The sequence below is a fragment of the Phocoena sinus genome, chromosome 2, assembly GCF_008692025.1.
Source record: "Phocoena sinus isolate mPhoSin1 chromosome 2, mPhoSin1.pri, whole genome shotgun sequence".
In the NCBI taxonomy this organism is placed as follows: Eukaryota; Metazoa; Chordata; class Mammalia; order Artiodactyla; family Phocoenidae; genus Phocoena; species Phocoena sinus.
In genome coordinates, this window is record NC_045764.1 from 8,710,550 (window position 1) to 8,735,602 (window position 25,053).

The 25,053-nt window shown below is 42.5% G+C and overlaps 1 protein-coding gene across 3 annotated transcripts in view; it reads right to left on the reverse strand.

Moving 5' to 3' along the window:
- Positions 1-6,107: 6,107 nt before the first annotated feature.
- Positions 6,108-25,053, reverse strand: part of MCM10 (minichromosome maintenance 10 replication initiation factor) — a 39,804-nt gene continuing 20,858 nt past the window's right edge. The window contains exons 12-21 of one of the 3 annotated variants that reach the window (XM_032624844.1): positions 23,974-24,084; positions 23,769-23,886; positions 21,844-22,072; positions 20,560-20,701; positions 19,816-19,934; positions 17,859-17,972; positions 15,815-15,960; positions 12,181-12,223; positions 11,995-12,094; positions 6,108-7,664 (exon numbers count right to left, since the gene is read on the reverse strand). In XM_032624844.1, the coding sequence (XP_032480735.1) occupies positions 12,011-12,094; positions 12,181-12,223; positions 15,815-15,960; positions 17,859-17,972; positions 19,816-19,934; positions 20,560-20,701; positions 21,844-22,072; positions 23,769-23,886; positions 23,974-24,084 (1,106 nt within the window). In that variant the 3' untranslated portion in view covers positions 6,108-7,664; positions 11,995-12,010. Of the gene's footprint in view, positions 7,665-8,440; positions 12,095-12,180; positions 12,224-15,814; positions 15,961-17,858; positions 17,973-19,815; positions 19,935-20,559; positions 20,702-21,843; positions 22,073-23,768; positions 23,887-23,973; positions 24,085-25,053 lie in introns of those variants that run through there. The other 2 variants (XM_032624842.1, XM_032624843.1) reach the window with 2 other exon arrangements.

The following is a 25,053-nucleotide window of genomic DNA, read 5'->3' on the forward strand; positions in this document are numbered from 1 at the left end:
AATGCAACTCTTTGGGAAAAACCATTCTCCAAAGCCCAGGTGCTTCTCATGTCTCTGAAAAAAGTCTTAAGGTTCAATGGTGGTTTCTTAATGGCATCACTCAGAGGCCAGGGTAAGAGCAAGGCCAGCTGTAACCAAAACTAGACAGCAGATAAGGTTTAGTTTTAGTATCACCTCCTTTTTCCTCATAGTATTTATTTGCTAGAGCTGCCATAGCCAAGTGCCAGAACTGGGAGGCTTAAAACAATGAACATTTATTCTCTCACAGTTCTGGAGGTTAGGAGTCTGAAATCAAGGTGTGGGCAGGGCCACACGCCCTCCTAAGGCTCCAGGTGAGGGTCCTCCCTTGCCTCTTCCAGCTTCCGGGGGCTCAGCTGTTCCCTGGCTTGTGGCAGCGTCACTCCAGTCTCTGTCGTCACTGTCACTCGGCCTTTTCTCCCCATGTCTCCACACACTCTCCCCTCTGTGTTTCTGTGTCTCTTCTTATAAGGACAACAGTCATTGAGTTAAGGGCCCACCCTACCAGCCTCACTAACTTGATTATATCTGCAAAGACCCTATTTCTAAAGAAGGTCAACACTCACAGGTCTCAGGGGTTAGACTTCCACATATCTCTGGGGAAACAATTCCACCCATAGCAGTGCTCTTTCTTCCGTCCGAAGGGCTTGCCTTCCTGCCCCAGACTCTGCACGAGGCTACTTCCAGCCTTGCTCCCAACTGCCTTCAGGAATTCCACACTAAGAACGCAGAAAACTCACGAACAGCCTAAGTGGGCACCCCTGTGGGGTCGGCTCTCGAAGACAAAGCGGACTGTGGGTGAAGAATGAGCGCCCACTCCTGGCCACCTCCCTGCCCCGCTCCTGGGCCTTGACTTGGGTCCCAGGCTGGCTGGTCCAGCCTGCTTTGGAGGCTGGGTTTCCAGAACAGTAAAGGGCAACTTTGTTTCGAGGAAAAGCTGCTCAACTGTAGTAAAATCCCCCACCAGAGGTGGAACAATTAACTAGATCTGGACACTGTGCAATGAATGCAAAGTCATTTTTTAAAAGACTGGGATAAAATCTTTAAAAACATTTAGTGATCAAGCAATTATGCACATTCCAAGCCACCTCATGTAGAGCCAGCACTTTATCTGAAACCAGGTTGTCAGTGAACCCCCCACCTACACAATCTACATTTTCCCACTGGCCACCCCCCCCCCCCCCCCCCCCGCCTTTGGGCCTATCTTCAACAGACAGGCTCTTCAGGAAGCCCGCTGCCCCCCACGGCTCCCACTACAAGTACCAGGAGCTTCAACTTAGGAGGTGATAGCAGTGAAAGAAACTGGCATGAAATAAAAACTCTGCAGGTGCCTCAATATTTCATTACTGTTTTTTCTTATTACCTGATGAGACTGAAATTATTTGGGAGGAATGAGTATTCCAAAGTTTCGGGGCGTAAAGCTGAACAGACCAAAAGGGAGCTCTGCTATTTGTCCTCCCTCTCTGCGATCTCTGGTCTACACTGGAGAAATCAGTCAGCTTGAGGGGAACATAGGTCAGAGATGGTCCTCTCTGAACTACAGGGCAGGAGCCTCACACACGCATCCCACCCGCTTCCTACCGCACCCTTGAAAAGAGCAGGACAGGGAGCCTTAGCAAACGGGCCAGACAGACCCCCTGGTCCAGGGTCTGTGCTCTCGGGGGCGGGGCCCTCATGGTACCTGGCCACACACACAGATGAGAAATTCTTGCTACAGGCATGTAGGAACCACAGTGCCTCTGCTTAGCTCAGTTACTCGGGGAAGCGAGAGACAGGGTTGTCATGGGGCAGGTGCAAGTTCTGCTGACTGCTAGCTCAGGTCCTGAGTCAGGGCTGCCAGATGCTGGGCCAGCGATCCAAGTGGGCCTGTGCTCTACCCGCATGAAATGCCCTCTTGATTGACCAGGAGCCAGATGCCAAGCCAGAAGATCCAGCCCCTGACCCTTTAGGTTGGTAACCCCAACTGACGAGGGTGTGCGTGTGTTTTCACACACCCAGATGTACAACAGAGAAAAGGCAAAGCACTGCTCTCTCACCTCAGCCAGGAAACAAAGGAGCCACAGTCTGGCTCATATGGTGACAATCACACACCCAACGCCTTCTGACCGGAGGGCCAGGAACCAGGTGCTCGGCAGCCGATGGAGTCTGACTCAAGGCCATACTCTGCAGCCACCTGGCTCAAAAAGCCTGCTGCTTACACAGGAGGGAACGCCGGAGCCATACAGATGTCAAATACCAAGAATGGTCTCGGTGAGTGGCCGGTTTAAAAGAAAAGCAGCGGGCTTCCCTGGTGGCGCAGCGGTTGGGAGTCCGCCTGCCGATGCAGGGGACACGGGTTTGTGCCCCGGTCCGGGAGGATCCCACATGCCGCGGAGCGGCTGGGCCCGTGAGCCGTGGCCGCTGAGCCTGCGCGCCCGGAGCCTGTGCTCCGCAACGGGAGAGGCCATAGCACTGAGAGGCCCGCGTATCGCAAAAAAAAAAAAAAAAAAAAGAAAAGAAAAGCAGCCTTTCCTTGTTTGTTCAAGAGCCAGACTTGGCATGTCAGCTCTAGATAAAGAATTCTGGCAGAAGGAAGGATTCTATTACCTTGTTCTACCCCATCCGTAACAAGGGCCCCATTATACCTCAGGGTTTTAGAATTCCTTCTCTCAGAACCAATTGCAGCCATTTCCTGGGTAGGGAGAAGGATGCCAAAGGAAACATGACCGGAATCGGGGTAGCTGAATTTCATAGGAATTAGTAACGGAGGATCTATATTTTCAGATAGGCTTTGTCAAAAGGGTGGCCTTTGGGACATTCTTCTAACTCTTCTCTGTTCTTTCCTTACCATCCCCAAGTCCTTTAGGGGTTCCAGGTAAGTGGTTGAAAACAAATTTCGTCAAACGATGAATTGGTGAAAACTCATTATTTTTTTCCACTAATTCTGTATGTTGTCATTTTATTTTTTTCTTCACCTTCTCCTTCTTCTTTTATTTTTTTTGAGAGTGTGTGTGCTCCAGGGGAGATTTTGTAACTTATTATCACGTGCCTTTGTTTACTTAGATTTCTGGAAGGAGGTGGTAATTTTCCTAAGACCCAAAATGATTTTAAATTTTTTAAAGAAAGGTGTCATATGCTTTTTAAAAATATTTAGTTGGGAAAATTCATTTCTAATTCCTTTTCAACCATTACGTTCTAATTCTTTGGCAAGTTTTTCATAATTTAAAAGTTCTTAAGGGATTTGTCCAAAAGCAAATTGGTTAAGTATGGATATTCTAGTTCACAATTTTAACTGGTATACTCTGTGATCTTACAGTGTACTACCACTGTAAAAGAACTTTTGTCCACTTTCCACGTTATTTTGATTTTTTTAATTAAAAATATTGTGCATAGGTAATGTATACACATGATTTAAATTTTTCACAGGACAAAAAAGAATTCAATATCCTTTCCCTGTCTCCCAAAGAAAACCATCATCCCCAAGTCTTGAGCATCCTTCAAGTGACCTGTGCACATCTAAGTATCCATCTATACTTCTTTTCCACTTTTATTCTTAAACTTTAAAATTCATTTTTGACCAGTGATGCCTACTTTACATATTAAACTAATTTTCTACCACTGAAAATCTGTATAGTAATTTATAGCTAAGCAGTTTTCATAAAGCCTTTTAAAGAAAAAGCTTCCTATGGGAATGGCAACATTTGAGGGGACATGACTGAAAAGAACACTGATTTAATACATAAAGCGAAAAGTGAAAAATATTTTTCTAGATAATTTCTCATTAATTTAGACCCTGTAATAATGAGTTTCAAATAACACACTAGTGAGCCTGAACCATTTAGTGTGTAGGCTCCCAAATTAAAAACTTTCTAAATAAAATGACAACGTCATTAATATGAGGCAGTGAGGTCCGGGAGCCTTCGAGTATGATTTTATTAGCTCATGTTTGGTTTGTTTATCATGTACCCAGCACAGAATTGTAGTAGCAAGGTGCAAGCTATTTTCTATTTTGTAAGCGGATTTAGATGATAAAAAACCCAAAAATACCGTTAGATTGGTCCCTTGAAATCACTGCTGAAAAAGAGAGAATAGTACATTCCTTTAGTAAGTCACTGAAGACAGCTTTTCTTGAACCTTTAACTCAAAGTGCACGAATGACACACAACTGGACACTACTTTTGTTTGGGCAAGATTAATAATTATGTAATAAAGTCAGCATCACCACCTGAAAATGTACTTAGCTCAGGACTTGAATCCACTTCCTCCTCTCAAGGTTGAGCCCACTAATGGTCAATTGATAACATCACTCCAGGGAATATAAGAGAAGACAAACAGAAAAACCACACCATTATTTAGAGATCTCATCCAACCTTACTCAAAATACTTCCTTGACACTTAATGGTGAAGGAAAATGCTTTCCTCCTCAGACTGGGAACAAGAAAAAAAAGTCATACAGGAAATGAAATGTTAAAACTTCTCAGGCAACAAGATCCCATATGAAAATCCTAAGGAATGTATAAAAAAGCTGCTATACTAGTAGGTAAGTTTGGCATGGTCCCAGAACACAAGGCCAATAGACAAATATGCACTGTATTTCTGTATACTAGCATGTATGCAGAATAATAATTGGAAATTAAAATGGAAAAAAATACCGTTTATGACACCATCAAAACTATTTAAAAATAAAGACAAAATACATATACAATCTGTACACTGAAACCACTAAACATTGCTGAGAAAATTAAAGAAGACCCAAATAAATGGAGAGGCATATTCATAGATACAAAATCTTAATATTAAAGACTAAACACAATCCTAATAAAAATTTCAGCAGGGTTTTTGGGGTAGAAATTGATAAGCTGATTCAGAAATTTACATTGAAACGCAAAGGATCTAGAATTGCCAAAACAAATTTTAAAAAGAACAAAGCCGGAGAACTAACACTACCTGATTCCAAGACTTATTATATAGCTTCCGTAATTAAGACAATGGTACCGGCATAAGGAATGACATCCAGATTAATTTAACAGTACTAAGTCCAGAAGTAGACCCCCAAAATGTATGGTCAACTGATTTTTGACAAAGAAGTGAAAATAATCCAATGAGGAAATTATAATCTTTTCACTGAGTGGTGCTGTAACAACTAAATGTCCATTTGGAAAACAAGGATCCACAACCCTTACCTCACAGCTTATACAGAAATTAACCTGAAATGGATCATAGACCTAATAGTAAAAGCTAAAACGATATTAAAAAATTCTAGAAGAAAATCTTTGTGATCTTAAGGCAGGTAAAGATTTCTTAGCTAGAATACAAAACACATGAACCATAAAGTGATAAAATGGGCTCCACCAAAATGACAAAAATGCTCTTTGAAAGACACTTAAAAAAATGAAAAGGCAAGCCACAAATTGGGAGAAAATATTCACCATATATATATCCACAAAAAGCACTTGTATCCAGAACACAGAAAGAATTCTTACAACTCAACCCAGTAAATAAGTAAACAGATATGTCACCAAAAGAGATATACAAATGGCCAATTGCACAGGAAAAGATGTCATGAGGGAAATGCAAATTAAAACCACAATGAGATACCACCACACACCCATCAGGAATGGCTAAAACTGAGAAGACTGACAACACCGAGTACTGTTGAGGGTGTGGAGCAAATGGAACTCTGGTGCATCATCAGTGGGCATGTAAAAGGCCACTTCGGAAAACAGTTCAGCAGTTTTTTTGTTTGTTTGTTTTGCGGTACACGGGCCTCTCACTGTTGTGGCCTCTCCCGCCGTGGAGCACAGGCTCTGGACGCGCAGGCTCAGCAGCCACGGCTCACGGGCCCAGCCGCTCCGCGGCATGTGGGATCTTCCCAGACCGGGGCACGAACTCATGTCCCCTGCATTGGCAGGCGGACTCTCAACCACTGTGCCACCAGGGAAGCCCCAGCAGTTTCTTATAAAGCTAAACATACTTACCAGGAATCCCACTCCTAGATATTTACCTAAGAGAAACAAAAACATATCCATAGAAAGACTTATACCTGAATATTGCTAATGGCTTTATTCGTAACAGCCCCAAACTGGAAACAAGCCAACCCAAATGTCCATCTACAGGTGAATAAACAGTGACATATCCATACAGTTGAAATACTCAACAATAAAAAATGAACTATGGACACAGGCAATAACATGGATTTATTTCAAAATATGCAGAGTGAAATATAAGAGTACATTCTGTATGATTCCATTTATATGAAACTCTAGGAAAGACAGATCTAAACAGATTGTAAACAGATCAGTGATGGATGGGACCAGGGCATGTGGCCTGACTGGGAAGTGGCAGAGGCAACTTTTTGGGGTGGTGGGAATGTTCTCTATCTTGCTTGTGGTGGTGGTCATGTGGATGTATAAATTCATCAAAATTTACCAAACTGTACACTTAAGATGTGTGCCTTTTGCTGTGTGAAATGTAGCCCTTAATAAAGTTGACTTAAAAAAATACCAATAGAGAGGTCTCTGCTCAAGCAACATTACCACAGACTTGATTGCAATCCTGGTTTCTTCCCATAGTTTCAAATCACGTAATTTTCTAATCTGCAAAATGGGGACACTCCCGATCTGGCCCTGTTTTGGGAAATATTACACAGTTGCTCCTCATTATTTGTGGATTCCATGTTTTTCCAAATTCACCTAATTGCTACAATTTATAAAAGCAATAAATGTGGTGTTTTTGTGGTCACTTACGGACATGCACATGTGCAGACCAACGAGAAATCTAAGTTGTTCTCAGCTGAGGTAGAACAACAATTTTGCTGGTTTCAGCTCTGATGCTGTAAAAAGATGTCCTTTTCATGCCACGTTCATCACATTTTTGTGCTTCTTTGGTGTACTTTTGCTGCTGAAAATGGCCCACAGGCATAGTGCTTAAGTGTTCCTGAGGGCAAGAAGGCTGGGATGCACCCTCTGGAGAAAAAGTGTGTGATGAGATCAGCTTTGTTCCATTAGGAGATACACTGCTGTCGGCTGTGAGTTCCATGTTAATGAATCGACGATACATATTAAATAAGGTGTTTTTAAACAGAAACACACATAATACAAGGTTATGTATTGATCCGGTGAAGAAGACGTGACCAGAGGCTCAAGGGAACCTAAGCCTGTATTTCCTCTAGGAGCAGTGATTGGGTATCTGCTAGTTCAGCTGGTGACTTTATGAGACATAATTACTGTGAATAACAAAAATCCACTCTCTCTATATTTCGAGTTCTTTCTTCCTTTCTTTGGTGAAATGGCTTTGAGTTTTCACCACCGCGATTACTTATGTCCTGCTTTTCTCCAGAATGCAGGTCAGTCTTACTGGATACATGGTCTGACTGTGCAGGACATGGCAGGCCTCTCCCCCATTTTGATCTGGAGAGTTCAGCTGTGTGGCTATGCTGTCTTTCTTTAATTTTCTAAAATTCCACAGCTTTTTCACAAACTGCTGCTGACTTATGCCAACTGATTTCTTCCACCTTTTGTGTCTCTCTGTTATTTTCTTTAGATATATCACCGTTTCTTTCTTCAATATTGGTAAATACATAATCTCATTTTGGGGGTCAGTCATCCTTCTTTTGAGTGGTGCTGTTTGGAAATCTCTCCTCGTGGCACCTGAGATGTCTGTTTTACCTGTAAGAGCAGAGGCTCTGATGGGCTGCTAGCAGTGACAACTCAGGCAAACAGACTTACTCTCCTGATTTTAAAAAATTAATGTTGTCAGACACTTAATCTCTTATAAACATCAAGCTTTACTTCTATCATCAACTTTTACACAAGAACTCAATCGTTCAATCACTGCCTGTCAACTTAGCTATATATCAACTTGAAATGTTTTTAGAAGTTGAAAACTGGAAAAATTTTAAAAGTGGAAACTTTAAATGTTTTAAGTTCCCTTTGGGGACAATTCCACACCAATCATTCAGAAGCTTCTTATTTGCTATTCTGGATCACTGTTACCTACATTAGTTCAGTTTTCCTTTTGTTGTTTGGAAAGGGAAAGTATGGTTTAACAAAACTCAAGAAAAAGATGACTTTCTTTAAAAACCCACTTAATTCCTCTAAACAGAAAAAAGCATAGGGAATTCCCTGGTGGCCTACTGGTTAGGATTCTGGGCTTTCCGTGCCGTGGCCCAGTTTCGATGGCTGGTCGGGGAACTGAGATCCTGCAAGCCCTGTGGCACGGCCAAATAAATAAATAAAATAAACCAAAAAAGAAAATAAAGGAAAAAGGCATAGAGGAAAAAAAATCTGTTGTAAAGATCAGAACATTGTGATCAACCACGACGGACATGGCCAGTTTTTGTGTACTAACTTAGACCACCGTGCGCTTACTCTCTTCTGATGGCCCGTGATTATACAATAATCTCTACGTTGTCAAAGACAGCATAAGAAAAAAACACACATTTTGGATTTATATGAAAGCATTTAATACACATTGATAAAGAAGGTGGCAGGATTAAAGACTTGCCTCACGATGAATCACGTTTTCAATGCAAACAAGTGCGTGGCCCCTCCAGCCCACCCATCCCTTCCCATCCCTGAATATTCTCTCTCTCTCTCTCACACACACACACACACACACAAAGGCAACCCAGCGGAAGCCCCGCAACACCTAGAGTAACTGAGAAGTAACTCAATTATATTTTTAATTATTTAAAATGTAAAAATCAAATTTAAAAACAGAGGGCATCTAGGTTCAGCTCACCCATTAACCTTTATAAAGAATGTTACTACATGACTTATACACAATATACAAGTGAATCCGGACTCTGACAACACCCTTGGTTTAAACGAGAACAAGTTGCTTACATAGGAAGGGGCTCCTCAAAGAGCAACCTGGCATTGTGTCCGGGCAGCTGCTCAGTAGTGACCTACTTCAGATCCATAGCTCTCTTTTAGGTTTATGGGACAAACACATCTACTCAAGATGAGCCATCAAAAATATCAGAATTTCAAGTGCTTTTGGTTCTTTTTGAAACTTAAACATTTTCTCTGTTAAAAATTAAAGAAAATAACCACACACACATCTCCTGGAAAATGAAATACTCCTAAAGATATAGCTATAAGGATGTGACCTTAGGGGGAACGCAAGCATCAGACACAGCACCTTCTATGCACAGAGCGCAGACTTCGATGAAATCTAAGGCATGTGAAATTTATTTCTGGCTCTCGGAAACCTAAAGCAACCATCTCTCACAACCACCTTATGTCCCTACTATAATACCATCTTGGGGGAAACCTAAATTATTCCTAGCTAGAGTTTAAATCCCAATATAATAATCCTATCAATTGACCCAATCTTTAAGTGGCATTCACTTGGGTCAAACGGTATTTGGAAAATCAGGTCGTCCAGGCAGAGGACTCTCCTAAATGGAATTTTCTGGTAGTAACCTGCGTGAGGTTTGACCTATACTTCTATTTTTTTGTTTGTTTGTTTGAACAATTCAGAAAACATTAAGTTTCTTGTATTCACAGTTTGTAAAATCCCTCCACCCACCCAACATTCACTGAGCACCAGTAGGTCAGCACTATGTTTGGCACCTGGAAATTGAACCACACTCAAATATACAAGCTAGCAGGTGATATGGATAAACAAACCCATTACAATAAGTTCCCTGCCAGAGCGACATTCAAAATACAGCAACAATCTGGAGGAAGGAGCGCCGACTGCTCCCAGGGACACTGGGCAGGTGTCACAGAGAAAGCACGCTCTAGCTGCTTATCTTGTTTTCTTCCTTTTCATCATGACATCTTACAACATAAGTGACAATACAGAGATGAGCAGTAGTCTCCATGTCCCCATGACCCGGCTTTAACAGTTAGTAACTCAGCCACTTGTGGTTCACCGAAAGCCCCGTTGCTGCCTTCCATCCCTTTATTTTGCTTTGAAAGTCAATCCTCGACATTTTTATCATTTCACCCATAAATACTGAGCTGTGTTTGAGGAATGACCTGGAAAGGATCTTCCATGAGTAACATTCATCTCCCCATCTATTCTTCTGCCGGTCACTCTAACAGAGTCATATACCCTGATTCCTGACGGTGACTCCCAAGCCTGGGCTGGTTCAGGGCAAAGACCCAAGACATTATGGGTGCCTCTGAGTCGGCTGAAGGACAAGACGGAGCTGACCCAGTGAAACCCCATCGTGCCTTATCTGGAATGCTGACCGCATTCTTCTGGCCCTTGGTCCTCATAAAATTGCTATTTCTTCAGAAGCATATTGAGCACCTAATGTTTGTACCAAATGGTGGCTACAGTCCACATTCCCAAGTGCCCTTAGCAACCTCTGGGGGAACCTCAGACCGTATGGGTCTTGCCCTGTGGGCCAAGCTGCCCCAGAGTTGCTTCCTGCCACGGCCTTGATCTCCCTTGGGTGGGAAGCCTGGTGCAGCTGAACGTCTGGGCTGTCTGTCTCCCACCTCTTCAGAGTTTCCCCTCAACATCCATGCAGTTAGTTACCTAACCCGGAACGCTACCCTGGACTCCCTCTCCGGCACAATCTGTCTGTTCCTTTAAGGCCATCCACCACTGTCCACCTCCATCATCACCCTTCCGTTCAGACTGCCGTTCCTTTCCCTCAGGTGCTGCGATCTGCCAGCATCGTTCTGTCTTTAGCACCCCTGCCCCCGCCTCATTCTCCACGCAGCAGCTGAGTGGTATGAGAGAGCCCCCTGCTGAAAACCCTCTCGTGGGTCCCAGCACACACAGGACCAAGACCCATGTCCTCACCACAGCCAAGGAGGCACTGCAAAGTTCAAGGTCTGCCACCGCCTCCTTCTCCAGCCTCACCTGCGACACCGCCTCCCGACCCGCAACCAAACTCTCCTTTCAGGGCCTGCTTTCTCGGGTCTCTGTGCTTTTACCTGGGAAGCGTAACAAAAGCCGCACCTACCGAGCCCTTGCGCATACGCGCTATCTCACATGAGTCCGCGCCACCAAGACATCATCGCCTTCGTTTTGCAGACAGGGAAAGTGAGGACGGGCACCTCGGCCGAGGTCACAGAACTAGTGAGCGGAAGGGCTGAGACTCGGGCGTAACCACGAGACCCAGGCTGCCCCTCACCTTGCAACATGCAGCAATCCCCGACCTATAATTCTTTACGTGTGTGATAAAGCATATCTGCAAATCCCAAACTCCAGAGGATTCTCCTTGTGGACTGTTTCTGTTCTCCAATTGGGCTTCATGGCTTCTCAAATTTTATGTTTGTTTTGGTGAGAGGTTTCACATTCTTTAAGCCATATTTAAATAACGCAACATTTTAAAATGATGAGAGTTTAGGCATTTCCATTACAGAGCTCCACGATAGCGTAACAGCACAGAGACCACATAGATATGAACTGAAATGCCAAGTGGGTCAGTGACTTGATTTCCAAGAACAAAAGAGAGGTAACAGTGGAATCAACAGAAGGAACCCAGCTTTTAATATCAATACAGCAAGACTCTACCAAGGGCGACGGTCATAATTTTCTAGATGGCAAAACGTTATATTATTTTTAGACTTCGAGTGCTCAAAGACACATTTCAAGATCATTTAGTCCAACCTTCCTCATTTTACATGTGAGGGAACTGGAGCCCAGAAGTTAGGCAGGCTACCTGAGCTAAATTCATTCTTCTGTCTCTGGGCGTCCATATAAACACCGGAGCCTTATTGTGATCAAGAAGCAACACTGCATTCTCTACAGCCCAAGAGAGAGAAACACAACTCTCTATCTACCTTCCAGTTTGGGGCATAAAAACTGTGAATTCTGCCATCAGTACTGAGAACAGGGAAGACAATGACACCTTGAGTTTCCACTTAAAGGTCAATGTTAAATTTGATGTTAAACCAACACAACCGAGGAAGGAGGCAAAGCTGTAGGCTTAGCAAGTATTCATCCTGTCAATCAGGAACACGGGCAATTCAGAGCCAATACTCTTGCTTTTCCAGAACCACAAGAAGCAATGTAGGCTGTGGGTACCTGTTTGAAGTCGGGGCTATTTAAGGCTATTCAGGAATTTGGCGTGTTCTTCTCCTCTTGGTAACAGGGTTTCTCCTCCTATCTTTGGACCTGTCTTTTCCTAGAAAAATAAAAATAGTTTAATAAGAAATGGGTCAATATTATTTGCATGGGTCACTAAAACCCACCACCTTGCAGATGACATACCTTTAACATTCCATCCCGTTCCCACTTGAAGAGGCCACAATTACTGAAACAGAAAAGATGGGATTGACTCAGCAGTGAGGTTATGGGCCCACAGACGTGAAGATAACAGTGCTCCCTGCACTTGGGGGAAGATCTCCCCCATTTAAGCAGAAGCTGATCAAGGTGACATTCATATTCCAGGCTATGCTCTATTGCTACTGAAAATACTCCAGTGATTTGAGAAATGGTCTTCAACTCTGCAGTAAGCTAGATACTTCAGAGAAGGAATTTCAAATGGTAGTATAACAGGGCTACACATGCTATAGGTGGTGAGTGCGAGCTTGGTTTCTAGTGCCGGTCACTGGGAAGATCCTTGGATCGAGGAAGCCAGCCTACAGCTACGTGCAGCCTATGGCTTGCCCCTTTTTCTCCTGTTCTGGAACTAAAAGGCTGTGATAAGAAAGGATTACTCTTCCTTCTGGTTTGAACAATCCTCCCCACCTCCCCCTTTTTCAGTAGTAAGAACAGGGAAGACAGTGCTATCTTGATTTTCCACTCAAAGGTCAATGTTAAATTTGGTGTGAAACCAACACAACAGGAAGGAAATCTTTTCATAACCCAGAGATTTTTCACTCTCTTCACTCAAAGGGCCTGGAGACTCTCATTCTCACTTTTTAACATGGTAGGTGAATCCAACTCTGAGGAGGCATTCGGATGCTATGGGGAAAGCTCACTGTCTATGAAGTTTACTCTGGAGAAGAGAGAGAGAAACAGAAAAGAAATATAGTGAAGCCGTGGGACTATGTCTCCCAGTAGCTTTGGATCTGAGAGGGTCCGGGCTGTAGGGGTCACCCCACCAGCCTCAACCTTCCTCCCCATCTGGCTTAGACTCCACTCCCGCCCTGAGCATCAGCTGCCCGAGGACTTAGCCCCGAACCTCACCTTCCCCAGCTAGAGACCAGCTGAATGTCTACTGAGAGACTTTCGTGGCCTACGACCAGACCAGTGACGATATTACGCACAGCTTACTGTCGGGTTGGCAATTATAACACAAGGGCCAAATCCAGCCTGCCACAGTTTTCGTGAGGTTTTGCTGAACACAGCCAAGCCTCCTTGTTTGAGCATCACCTATGGCTGCCACAAGAGCGGTGAAACAAACCACAGTGCCTGCCTAATATATTTACTATCTGCCTTTCACAGAAACAGTTTGCCCATTTCTGCTCGAGATCAAGAATTGACAAGAGAGAGACCAGAGAAAGCAGGTGTTAACAAAAATAACAGTGCCACCTGGAGGCTGAAAGGCATCGTGTTCTTCCATTTGAGTTGTACTTACTGCTTATCCTCAATGAACACATTTCTCTGATAATCAAATGCTTTACACAAGCTCTTGCTGTTACAATATTTTGGAGAGAAGTCAAATATCAATATACAAATAGCTACTTAGAACAATTCTAACCTAGATTGTAAAAAGATGCACAAACCAGCTCCTGACAAGGTGATGAACCAGCCCCCACCCTCATCCTAAATCAGCTTTGGAGAAACTGGAAATGAGAGTGGAGTTAGGGGTCCAGGAAATAAACAACAACCAAAACGAAATGAGCAAACAAAAAGGTAGTGAGAATATCCTGGTGAAGAGGTGATAGTGAGATTGCCTCAAATTCCAAAGAATCAACATCATACAAATTATGTCCTTCAAGAATAACACAATAAAGTTAGAAATTAATAACAAAAAAGATAAAATCAATCCCATATATATTACTAACTCTTGGGTCAAAAAGGAAATCATCCAAGACATTAAGAAATAATTTTAACTAAGCACCAAACTTTGCAGGTGACTGCTAAAGCAGAACTACTTAGAGGGAAATAGGAGCTTTAAACTGATTTATGAGGGGACTTCCCTGGTGGCACAGTAGTTAAGAATCCACCTGCCAATGCAGAGGACAAGGGTTCGAGCCCTGGTCTGGGAAGATCCCACATGCCGTGGAGCAACTAAGCCCCGTGCCACAACTACTGAAGCCCGCGCACCTTGAGCCTGTGCTCCGCAACAAGAGAAGCCACCGCAGTGAGAAGCCTGCGCACCTCAACGAAGAGTAGTCCCCACTCACCGCAACTAGAGAAAGCCCACGCACAGCAACAAAGACCCAACATGGCCATAAATAAATAAAACGCTGTTGGAAAAATGGTGCCAATAGACTTGCTCAACTCAGGGTTGCCACAAACCTTCAATTCATTAAAAAAAAAATTGATTTATGAGGCAACAAGAAAGTTACATACTAATAAGTTGAGTTTAAGCTTTTAACTGAAGAACGTACACAAAACGGTACAAAGCAAACCCAAAGAACAATAAGTACATAAAGATAAGGGTGGAAATCAGGAAAACAGAAAGAAAATCAATAAATGTTTAGAAAACTACAAGATCGTGTTCTGGAAAGGTTAACAGAATGCAGAGACTTCTATCAAGGTTGACTCTGAAAAACAGAAGAACAAAAACAACAGGACAAAATATAGTAAATACCTATTAATAAAATATAGCAAGTAACAGACTGAAAAAAGTACATTAGGGACAACTAAATGTTAGTAAGTTTGAAAATCTAAATGAAATGGATTCCTATAAAAATATAAAAAGCTGAAATTGGTAGAAAAGAGACCATGAAATTGAAATGGTAATCAAAGCCACCCCTTTCCTCCAAGAACAGGGCCTAAATAATTTTATAGCTGAGATTTACTAAACTTTCAAGAAATAATTGCTAGTTGATAGGTTATTTCAGGAAGCTGCCCAATTCGTTTTATAAGGCTCACATAATCTTGGTTTGAAAACAAGATAGGTCTATAAAAGAAAAGGAAAAAAAAGGTCTAATTCACTTATGAATAGATATAAAAATCACATATGAAATATTAGCTAATTGATTATAACAGTGTGCTGAAATAAAAAAGTCATCAAGATAAGTCGTGCTTATCCAAGGAATAAAAAAGGAAAGTTCAACTTCAGAAAAACTTAACAATGTAATGTACCACATTGATAAATCAAAGGAAAATAAGAAAAGATATCTAACAACACTCATATGTGAGTGAAGAAGGGGACAGAGAAATACATAAATTAGGAGAGCACTGAACGCACCAAGGACAATGTTCTACAAACTGCACCCCGAACTGCACAGGTATTCCTCAGGCTGTTCTACATGAAGCATGCCCCCTGAGTAGTCAAACACAGCAGCTCTGCCTCTGTATCCAAAATTCCCCACCCAAAGTAAAAGCAAAAGCCCCTTAAAACACACATACTCACATATTATAAAAATTTAAACAAATAACTCTTTACAGCAGAGAAAAAAAATTCCCTATCCAAGCCCCCCACAAACACACATATTTCACCAACCCACCATACGCAGGCTCCATTTATTTATTCAACAAACATTTCTGATAACCTACTATGCACTGGGCCCTATATTTAGTATTGGGGATACAGCTGTGAAAGGGGCAGGGTCCCTTCCCTCCAGGAGCATTTGGGGATACCCAGGAGCCGTAAGGTGGCACAGAGCAAGGGTGACCCTCCCGGGGTCAAGGACTGTCCACAGTTCCAAGGGAACAGCATCACATGGGAACTAGAAAAAGGTTCAGGAAGCCTGGATGAGACCAAGAACCCCAGCAATTCTCAAACCTGCAGTGCTTTTGGGGGAGCCTGCCGAGGGAGACAGTTCTGTTTCCACAGGGACACTTGAAAAACCTCTTCACACTGTCGTGCCAGTGGTAGTTGTGCTGCTCGCCGACGCAGGTCTCCAGAGGCCTGAAGTGGGTGTAAGCACACTGCACAGAACAGCAGAAAGGGACGTGTCAGGTCAAGAGCTCCGAAGGAGAAATGAGCCAGCCGCCACAAGGGCAGCCTGTCCTGAGAACTTCTGTTCTTTCGTCGCCACCAGGCAGGTGCCGGCGGAGCTACTATCTTCTGGCTGCAGTGATCATGTGATTTCTTGACTTTCCCCCTACTGATACCACTTCTTCTCACGTTTGCCCCAATGTCAGGTGTAAAATACACAATAATCTTCTGTGACATCAAGACAATAGCTAGGGCGAAGGAAGAAAAGGATTGGAAATCTCTAAGTAGCTTTGATTGGTCTGCCCTGTATTCACTGTAGTCCCTGATTGTAAGGCAACAGATTACACCCATGGGGCCTATTCAGGAAGGATGATGAGCTGCTCTTTCATTTTCTCTTAGAAGGCCACTGAAAAGGATTATAAACTTATTACTACTCCTATTTCATACACAGCAAAACCAAGACAGATATTAAGTAATTTACGTTTAATTTTGATCCTTCAAAGGACTGAAAAGAACAAGAAATGATGGGTGAAGGTTGAAACAGAGCCAGACAGTGTGCAACGTAATTTCGGGTAATCACACTGAGTCCAGATAAATAACTTTTGGCCTTGGCAGCCTCAAAGAGGGTAGAGGAGAGTGGTATGCCAATTGGGGCAGGCAAAAGAATCCCCCCAAGATGTGCATACCCTATTCCCTGGAACTTACAAGCATGTTATGTTACATGGCAAAGGGGAATTCAGGTTACACATGCAATTACAGTTGCTAATCAGTTGATTTGTGACGAGAGGACCCCACCTCCCATTGCTGGTTTCGATGATGGAGGAAGGAGCCACGATCCAAGGGATGCAGGTGAGCTCTAGAAGCCGGGAAAGGCAAGGACATGGACTGTCCCCTAGAGCCTCCAGAAAGGAACGCACCCTATTGACATCTGGATTTTACCCCAGCAAGACCCACTTCTGACATGCAAAACTGTGAGATAATAAATTTGTGTTGTTCTAAACCACCCATTGGTGGTCATTTGTTACAGCAGCAACAGGAAATGAATACACCAGCTTTGTCCTAATACAGCCACGCTGTCAGAGGAAAAGCTGTCCTACGAAGTAAAAGCTTTACTGATTCTCCACAGTCTGAACTTTCTCAAGGAAGCTCCACCTTTTGGCCCACCCCCTAAATGTAAAGGAGAATCTAAGGTTTTAAAAAGAATAAAGACAGATAAAATTGCACTGGGTAAACTAAACCTCTTTCTCCTCTTACATGTGTTCACGAAGCGGATTAGCCATGCAGACATATTTCAAAGAAATGGTAATGGAAGGAGTAGTATTCAGCAATAACTTTTTTTTTTTGGCCATTTTTGATTAATGTTGAGGAGTAGAGGATTTTGAATTTTCTAATAGACTCAGGGTAAAAATTCCTCAAACAGAGACAATAATACAATTCACACTCTGCCCCGAGATTCAATCTAGTAGGTTAGGACCTGAGCAGAAGTGAACAACAGTAGTTGATCATGACATCTGATGCCAAATCAAGTTGTTCAACCAAGGCCCCAGGGTCTTAGAAACTATGGACTGACGGCATGCTAAAACTTGAGGAGGAGAGATAAGAATACTCAGTCCAGTGGTCAGACAGGAAGAGGCTCTTCCACAGAACCAGGAGCTGTGGCCAAATGAGGAACATCTCAATACAAAGGCTCTACCATCAGAGCTCAGTGGATGGGTCACGGGAAGCCCGGTGCTGGGCTATCGGACGCCATTTGGTTTGCAGCCTAATTAAATGGCCCAGGCAGGACTCTGGTCATAAGACGTGGGCCCACACCCCACAGACTCTCCACATCCTGCTGAGTCACAGCAACCCCAGACAGGTCGTGGGGAGAACTGTCTCCCGCACTCACCGTCCTGCATGTCACAACTCGACATTTCACTTCCCGGGTGTTTCTCATCTTTTCTTCTATTTGTTCTTTTTTCACCAGGGGCTCAAAATAGTGTTCCTGCAGCTCAGCCTCGGCCTGGAATGACAAGACATCCAGAAGACCTTGTACCAAATCTGATATAGACTCAGGCAGCTGCTTAATAGTAATCAAATCTGAACTGAACAGACAAGCTAACTGTATGGGGACACGGATCAATGAACCGCAACCCCAGACGGTGGGCAGAAACAAGCCCCTTAATGGGCCAAAAGAGGGTATGTAAGCATTTGGTGATGTGTGAGACACTAAATACAAATTTAAACTACTGATGTGATTAACAGCATCATCAGATCAAGTGCGCACCAGAAGGGAACTGTTTCCACTGTTCCAATATAGATTCAGCTATGGGAGAGGTGCTGGATGCTTCCCCAGTGATGACGCCCAATCTATTCGATACTATTCTCCAGACCAAGCACTTGGCAGGAACACTCCCTGCTTGTCTGGAACACAGGTAGGAGGTGTGAGGGCAGAGAGATATTCAGGGCAGGATGTGGTCACAGCACGAGTCAGTGCAGCTGCACCAGGCAAAAGGTGCAAGGTCTTTGGTGGCCACAAGAACCAAGGAACTCAGCTCTACAGTCTTTTGGGGTCTGCTTGAGCACCTCTCCTGACTGAGTTTCAAGTCCAGTAGAAAGTTATATCATTGTCTCGTTAGCCCTTTGTTAATCAAAAGAAAGGCAGATCATTTGGCATATAGGCACTAAGTGGGGGACATTTTGAAAATTTGTGGGAGTACTTTTTTTGTTATCCCAGTGACCATAACCTTTGCTACGGGCGGGGACCACGGACACTACACCTTCTGCAATGCATGGAACAGTCCCTTACACATCAAAGGATTGTTCTCAATGTTCTACAGGGCATCCATGTGGATGAAAAACCCGATTATAACCCTCAAACCTAAAAGCATTATATACAACACCACAATACTTGTGCATGGTTTTCACATACACTGACTGTTCCAAAAGTCCTGTGGATGTGGAGAGACAACTGTGCTTTGATGTCTTCAAAAGTTTAAAAATATAAACCACATTGTCAAAGAAATAGGCCCACGGTATTCAAGTTTCTAAGAAAACACATCTACTGAGTATTCACGGCTAGCTGCCTGATTATAAATCCACTCATATATACTTACAAATCCAAGCCTCTATTTTATTACTTCTTCAAGGGTAGCTGTGCCCATGTATTTTACATAATGAAATACACATTTTTATTATAAACATTTTCCTTTTTTCCTCTTTATATTACAGCTAGGATATTATATTGGTATTTTTGAAATTACTAGCTAGGTAATTTACATTATCCACAAATTTAATTTCAGGATAATAAGAGAACAATACAAAACACTTGTTATTAAAAAGGGGCATTGTGAGTGTTGAGTTGAGAACTACTGATTTAGAGCATTTGCAGGGTCCATATAAAAATGTATGAATGGAAAAATCCCTTCCCATACTGCAAGGCAGAAAATAGTAGATAGTGGAGAGCCATTAAAACATAACTTCACAGCCATAACTACAGGTAAACATTTTAAAGAGTTAATTAATCATTTAAAATTGAAGTAGAGTTGACTTAACAATTTTATATTAGTTTTAGGTGTACAACACATTAATTTGACATTTTTATAGAATATACTTCAAAGTTATAAAATATTGACTGAAACATTTTATAATACTGAAGTCAATTTAAATAATGTTGAATGATATTCTTCAATGCAACAAAGGCAAAGCTAAAATCTATTAGCAATATTCCTGTTCTTCAAAACAAAATCAAACAAACTGACATACAACTAACATCTCGGCTAAGGAAACAGGAAGAGAGTCTTAACAATACTAGCCCGAGTCTGAGGACATCTCTGTCACCTTTGACCTTCTGGGCTCTTTTTTACCTCTTTTAGGATACCCGTGTGCCTTGATTTTGCTTTTAGAATTTTCTGAAAATCCTCAGATTCCAGGTAGGCAAGCTGTTCTCTCCTTTTTTTCCTGGCAGGCTCCAATTCATCCTCAGCTAGAGCAGAAAGAAAAAGAGTGAACAGAGGAACCTCAGAGGGCCAGTGGGCCTCGCCAACTCAGCTGCGTCTCCCCCTACAAACAAGACCCTTCAAACTGCATTTACCCCCACTTGGTATGAGCAAAGGATGGCTCTTAGAGAACTGAGTTGAGAAGTACAAACTAGAATATGCAGGAGGGGATGGCAGACTTGACCACTAAATTAGAATCGTTTTCACCTTAAAATAAGAGCCAATTATGAAAATAGGTAACAACAACAAAATTCCTATTTACAAACTCATGTTAAAAGGACACTGCCAGCTTCAGAGTTTTAAAAATAAAAATAGGGCAATTTAAAACAAAGGAATTCTACTTCTTTCAAAACAAATCTTTCTACTAATATGCATGTGCAAAGATCCAATGAGTAATCTCAAGTTTTCAAATTGTGCATAATTTCATTTTAATTTAACGTGACTATAAAAAGCAATCAGTTCCAACTGCAGAAATTCTACTTAGGTACTCTCCATAGAGGTAAATGGAAATAAAATAATGTCTTTTGATGTCAGGGAGGCTGGTTATGTTTTGGACCATTTCCTTTATAAGCAGTGTCTCTTTCCTACTACTAAGTTTCCCATTCGCAGTACCTTGAGGAGAAAATGTGTTGTTCTTTTCTACACGTTCCTTCACTGCCAGGACATCCTGGGGTTCCTTTAGCTTCTTAATGCTGTTTGGGTCTGTTTTTGTAAGAATCTGGCCTTTTACCCTTAATTTGGTTATAGCAGCCAACTAAAAAAAAAGGAAAGAAAGGGAGATAAAAATCTAAAAGATGCGATAGGCATCTGTAGCTCTGTATCCCTTTCCAGCGATTAACCAGTGAATTCTGGCTGTTCTCAAACATACTTTAGCAAAATATATCTTCATTTGACTTAGCATTATTAACACAATTATTAAAATTTTAAAGAATGGAAGACAGGTCTCTAAGTTAGTAAAACAAATCTCAGCTTATTTAAATATCAATAGTTAAACTTCAGCTAGTCCTTCAGCTAGTGTGTAGGCTTTTAGACCCACAGAGGAACCACATAAACATTTTGGAAGTTTGTTTCAGAATAGACAGATTAGGAAAGGATTCCAGCCCTGCCACTTACTAGTTTATAACCTGACTTAATTTTTCAGCTTCAGTTTCTACATTTACGAAATGGGGATGACAGCACTAACCTACCTTTTAGGGTTGTGGTTTTAAGGATAAAATGAGACAATGCAAGCCAAGCATGTACTTGTACATAGTAAATAGCATGTATGCACATATCACAGACACACAGTAACATACGTGCATAATTGCTATTACTATTACTGTAGGTATGGCTTTGGCTTGCAGCTAGCCTTTGCCCTTCATGTGGTTCTAGCTGCTAACTAGAATAAAGAGAAGACGCTCAAGTCGGGGGCTCAGGGTGACTCAGGAAGAGGAGAGACAGAGCTTGCTGAGGTGGTGGGGTTCTGACCACCCCCAATTCCCACTTCAATCAGAGCAGCTTAGCTTTTATCTGTCTACAGACTGAGCTTCTGTGTAAGATTTCTTTTAAAGAAGGATTCTTTAAACCACTATTTGACAATTCAATTGCCTCAACAATTCCAAGAATGTTTCCCCCTAATACTAGGATCTCCAGCTGTAAAACAGTATCTTCTTCTAGGTTATCTCCTGCAGCCCAACAAGAACTAGTATGGAGACAGTAGCTAGTTCTCTTGGATTAAATTAATGGCATTATGTTGATACCCATTATCATTTAAAATTCCTTTGACTCTAGTTATCATGATCAATAAATAGGTATGAGGGGACTGTCTTTCCTGGTCACAGGTATATAAAGTTTGAAATACCAGCTGTGTGTCACAGAATACAAATTCAAGTGGTGAAGAAAAGAGATGCCAGTTACCTTTTTGGCTTCTGCTAACATATTCAGTTTTGGTCTTGGTGGTGGTGACTCATCAAAAAATAGGACATCATCTCCTTCTGAGATGTCCCTTCCAAGCTTTGGCATCTGTATGGCTGGGGTTCCTTTCAGCTTGGGGAACTCAGCCCCCGTTGGTGGAGACCAAGAAGGGGGCTGCCGAGAAGAGGATGGCACAGCTGGGCTCTCAACTTCACTCGCACTTTGGAGGAATCTTTTAAGAAATAGGCAGTCACAAACTATGCACACGAGCACAAAACATGCAGACTGGGAGACCGCAGGCAGGCCACCAGCTGATAAGCAGTCGTCAGTAAAATAATTTTCCCTTCTTGGTTATTAATTCAGATTAGTGCACAGTAAAAACAATACTAGCCTCACTAACTCTTAAGCTAACTGGTTTTTCATTGAATAAGTGCTAATTGCTTCACCAGTGTAGAACTGATTACTATTTTTATCAACTAGCTTTCCAGTGGGTGCAGACTATGGAGCACCTCCAGCCCTGAAGGCGAGCTGTGGACTGTATTCCTAGCCCTCCGGTTAGCTGAGATCCTTCAGGAACTCAGCGAATCTCTCTGTATTTTGTTTCCTCTACTGGGAAGAGATAACACATTTGTTACATTTGGAAGTCCTAACAGAAAGGTGCTATAATTCACACAGTGATTATTTTATATATGGCTTTAAGGACTATTGAAAAACAACAAAGGTCAGAAATCATCTAGGCCAAACCTCTCATTGTAGGGATAAAGAAATTGAGGCCCAAGAGCCGACTGCTCATAAGTGAGAGGCTCGGGACTAGTAGTACCAGGTAATCCTGGGCCAGTCTTCTCTCCCCTACCACATCCCCACTCCTGTAGGCTCCAGGCTGAGTTTGCAAATTGCCTAGCAGATCCTGCCCAAAGGTATGTTTTGTTTGGCCAGCAAAATTCTGAAAAACTTCAGACTAATGCCTTTAAACTGACGGGTGCTTTCTACTCCCTACAAGGTTCACAACTCCATATACATTTTTATGTCCATATATATACATTTACGTCATCTGTAGGCCCCTGATGAATACCTCTATAGATATCCCACCAGCACCTCAAACTAACCTGCCTGAGGCCAAATTCAAAGCATTTCCTCTTGACTCGTAATAGGTGTCCTCTTCCACGGAACTAGGTACCCTACAGGAGCCTAGATCTGGGACAGCATAATGGTTCAACACTGGAGTAGAACAGGTAGGTGTGAGTTCAAACTTGGCTCCACCACTTACTAACTCTCTGGTCTTCAGTTACATTAGCCATAAAACAAGGATAATAACACCTTGCAGATTGTGGTAAGGACCGATTAGATGTGTGTACAGTGTAAAGCATGGTGGCTCAGCGCATGCTGGGTGACTGTAAACAGTAGCTCTTACTACCATTGCATAACTTGAGTTCAAGAGTCTTTGATTTGTTTACCTTCCACACCCATTTCCACTTGATTTTGCCTCTGAAATGACTCTCCATTCTCAGTGCCTCATTTTTATCACTGACCTGAACAAATGCAGAATCTACGCATTGGCCCAGCCTGTAATTAAAAACCTAACTGTGGCAAAACTGAGAAATGGGCACCAAACAGCTCAACACCTACTTTCCCTTTGCACAAAACTGTCTTTATATGTTACTCCTTTCTTGTTTCCACAGTGATATTAATTACTGCAGCCTGTACCACCAGGTCTCAGGATTTACTAGCATAAGTCAGAAATACATAACTTTAAAAATGCTTTATAATTTTAAAGGTTATGTTAAAATTAATTTTTTAAAAACTTCCAAAGTTAAAAAGGTAGCCAACCACCCCAAATCCAAAGTCACACTTTTGAAATCTATTAAGACATCCTCAGAATTCCTGAGATGAGCTACCTAAACAGGGAACATTAAATCTGTGACTCCTACCGTTTCTGTATTTCTTCTGATTTCTTTTTCCGCAACTCTAACATACGCTGCTTCTGTTGCTTCAAGAGGGCTGATGCCGAGATAGACTGGAAAGCAGGTTTCGGGCTCCCCATTACCCCTGAAACACAAGGCACAGGCTGAGGGGGTTCTGAGAGGCTGTGGGGACCCACGTGCAGACACTAGAGCAGGTACAGGCTGACTCTACCTGATGACTTGACTTTGGCTAAATGATGTTTCAAGTTTCTGGCTCCAGATGTAGGCAAGTCCATCAGTTCCTTGAATTCCTCAGAGCAAGACAATCTCTTCTGGGGTACTCCTGGAATATACAAATACCAGCATTAGAGGATTCAAAATTCAGAGTATTTTATGTCATGTGACTTACCCCTTTTTAAACTCTGCTTTCATAACTTTAGTTATTTGTAAATGAAGTAGATGGAATATCAAGAGAAAAGAGAATCTTTCACCTCTAACCTCAGACCAGTAGGACTGCAAGGGTAAGACAAATGTATCTTATTTTTGAAAAATGATTAGAATATTAATACCTGCAGGGTCATTTCATACACTATTCCTGGAATATGCACTATGCATGAGGATCCATGCTAGACCTGGACCACTGTTATGAACAGAGCCCCAAGGACAGGGTGGAGGTGGCATTCTCCAACCTAGACCTGTTTTAATGAAAGATAACCGACGAGTTTGACTAGGAACCTGATACTACTGATTCTAGTGCTGGACACTAAGAGTTAGACCCAGATACATCAAGACATTTTATTTTATTTTATTTTATTATTTTTTTTTTTGGCTGCATTGGGTCTTCGTTGCACACTGGCTTTCTCTAGTTGCAGTGAGCGGGGGCTAATCTTCGTCGCGGTGTGCAGGCTTCTCATTGCAGTAGCTTCTCTTGTTGTGGAGCACGGGCTCTAGGTGTGCGGGCTTCAGTAGTTGTGGTGCACGGGATCTAGAGCGCGGCTCAGTAGTTGTGGCACACGGGCTTAGTTGCTCCGCAGCACATGGGATCTTCCTGGACCAGGGAACGAACCTGTGTCCCTTGCATTGGCAGGCAGATTCTTAACCACTGCACCACCAGGGAAGTCCCCATCAAGACATTTTAAAAAGCTAAGACACAGCTAAGATTAATATGCTGTTTTTTCTTAAGATGCTGCCAACCAAGCTTGGTTCGTTCTGCTGAGGCCACATCACTCACCAAGTATAACTTAGTGTTAGGATCTAACCAGTTTCAATCCTGAAGACTACATGTTTAAACCTGAGAAAGAAAAATAGTATC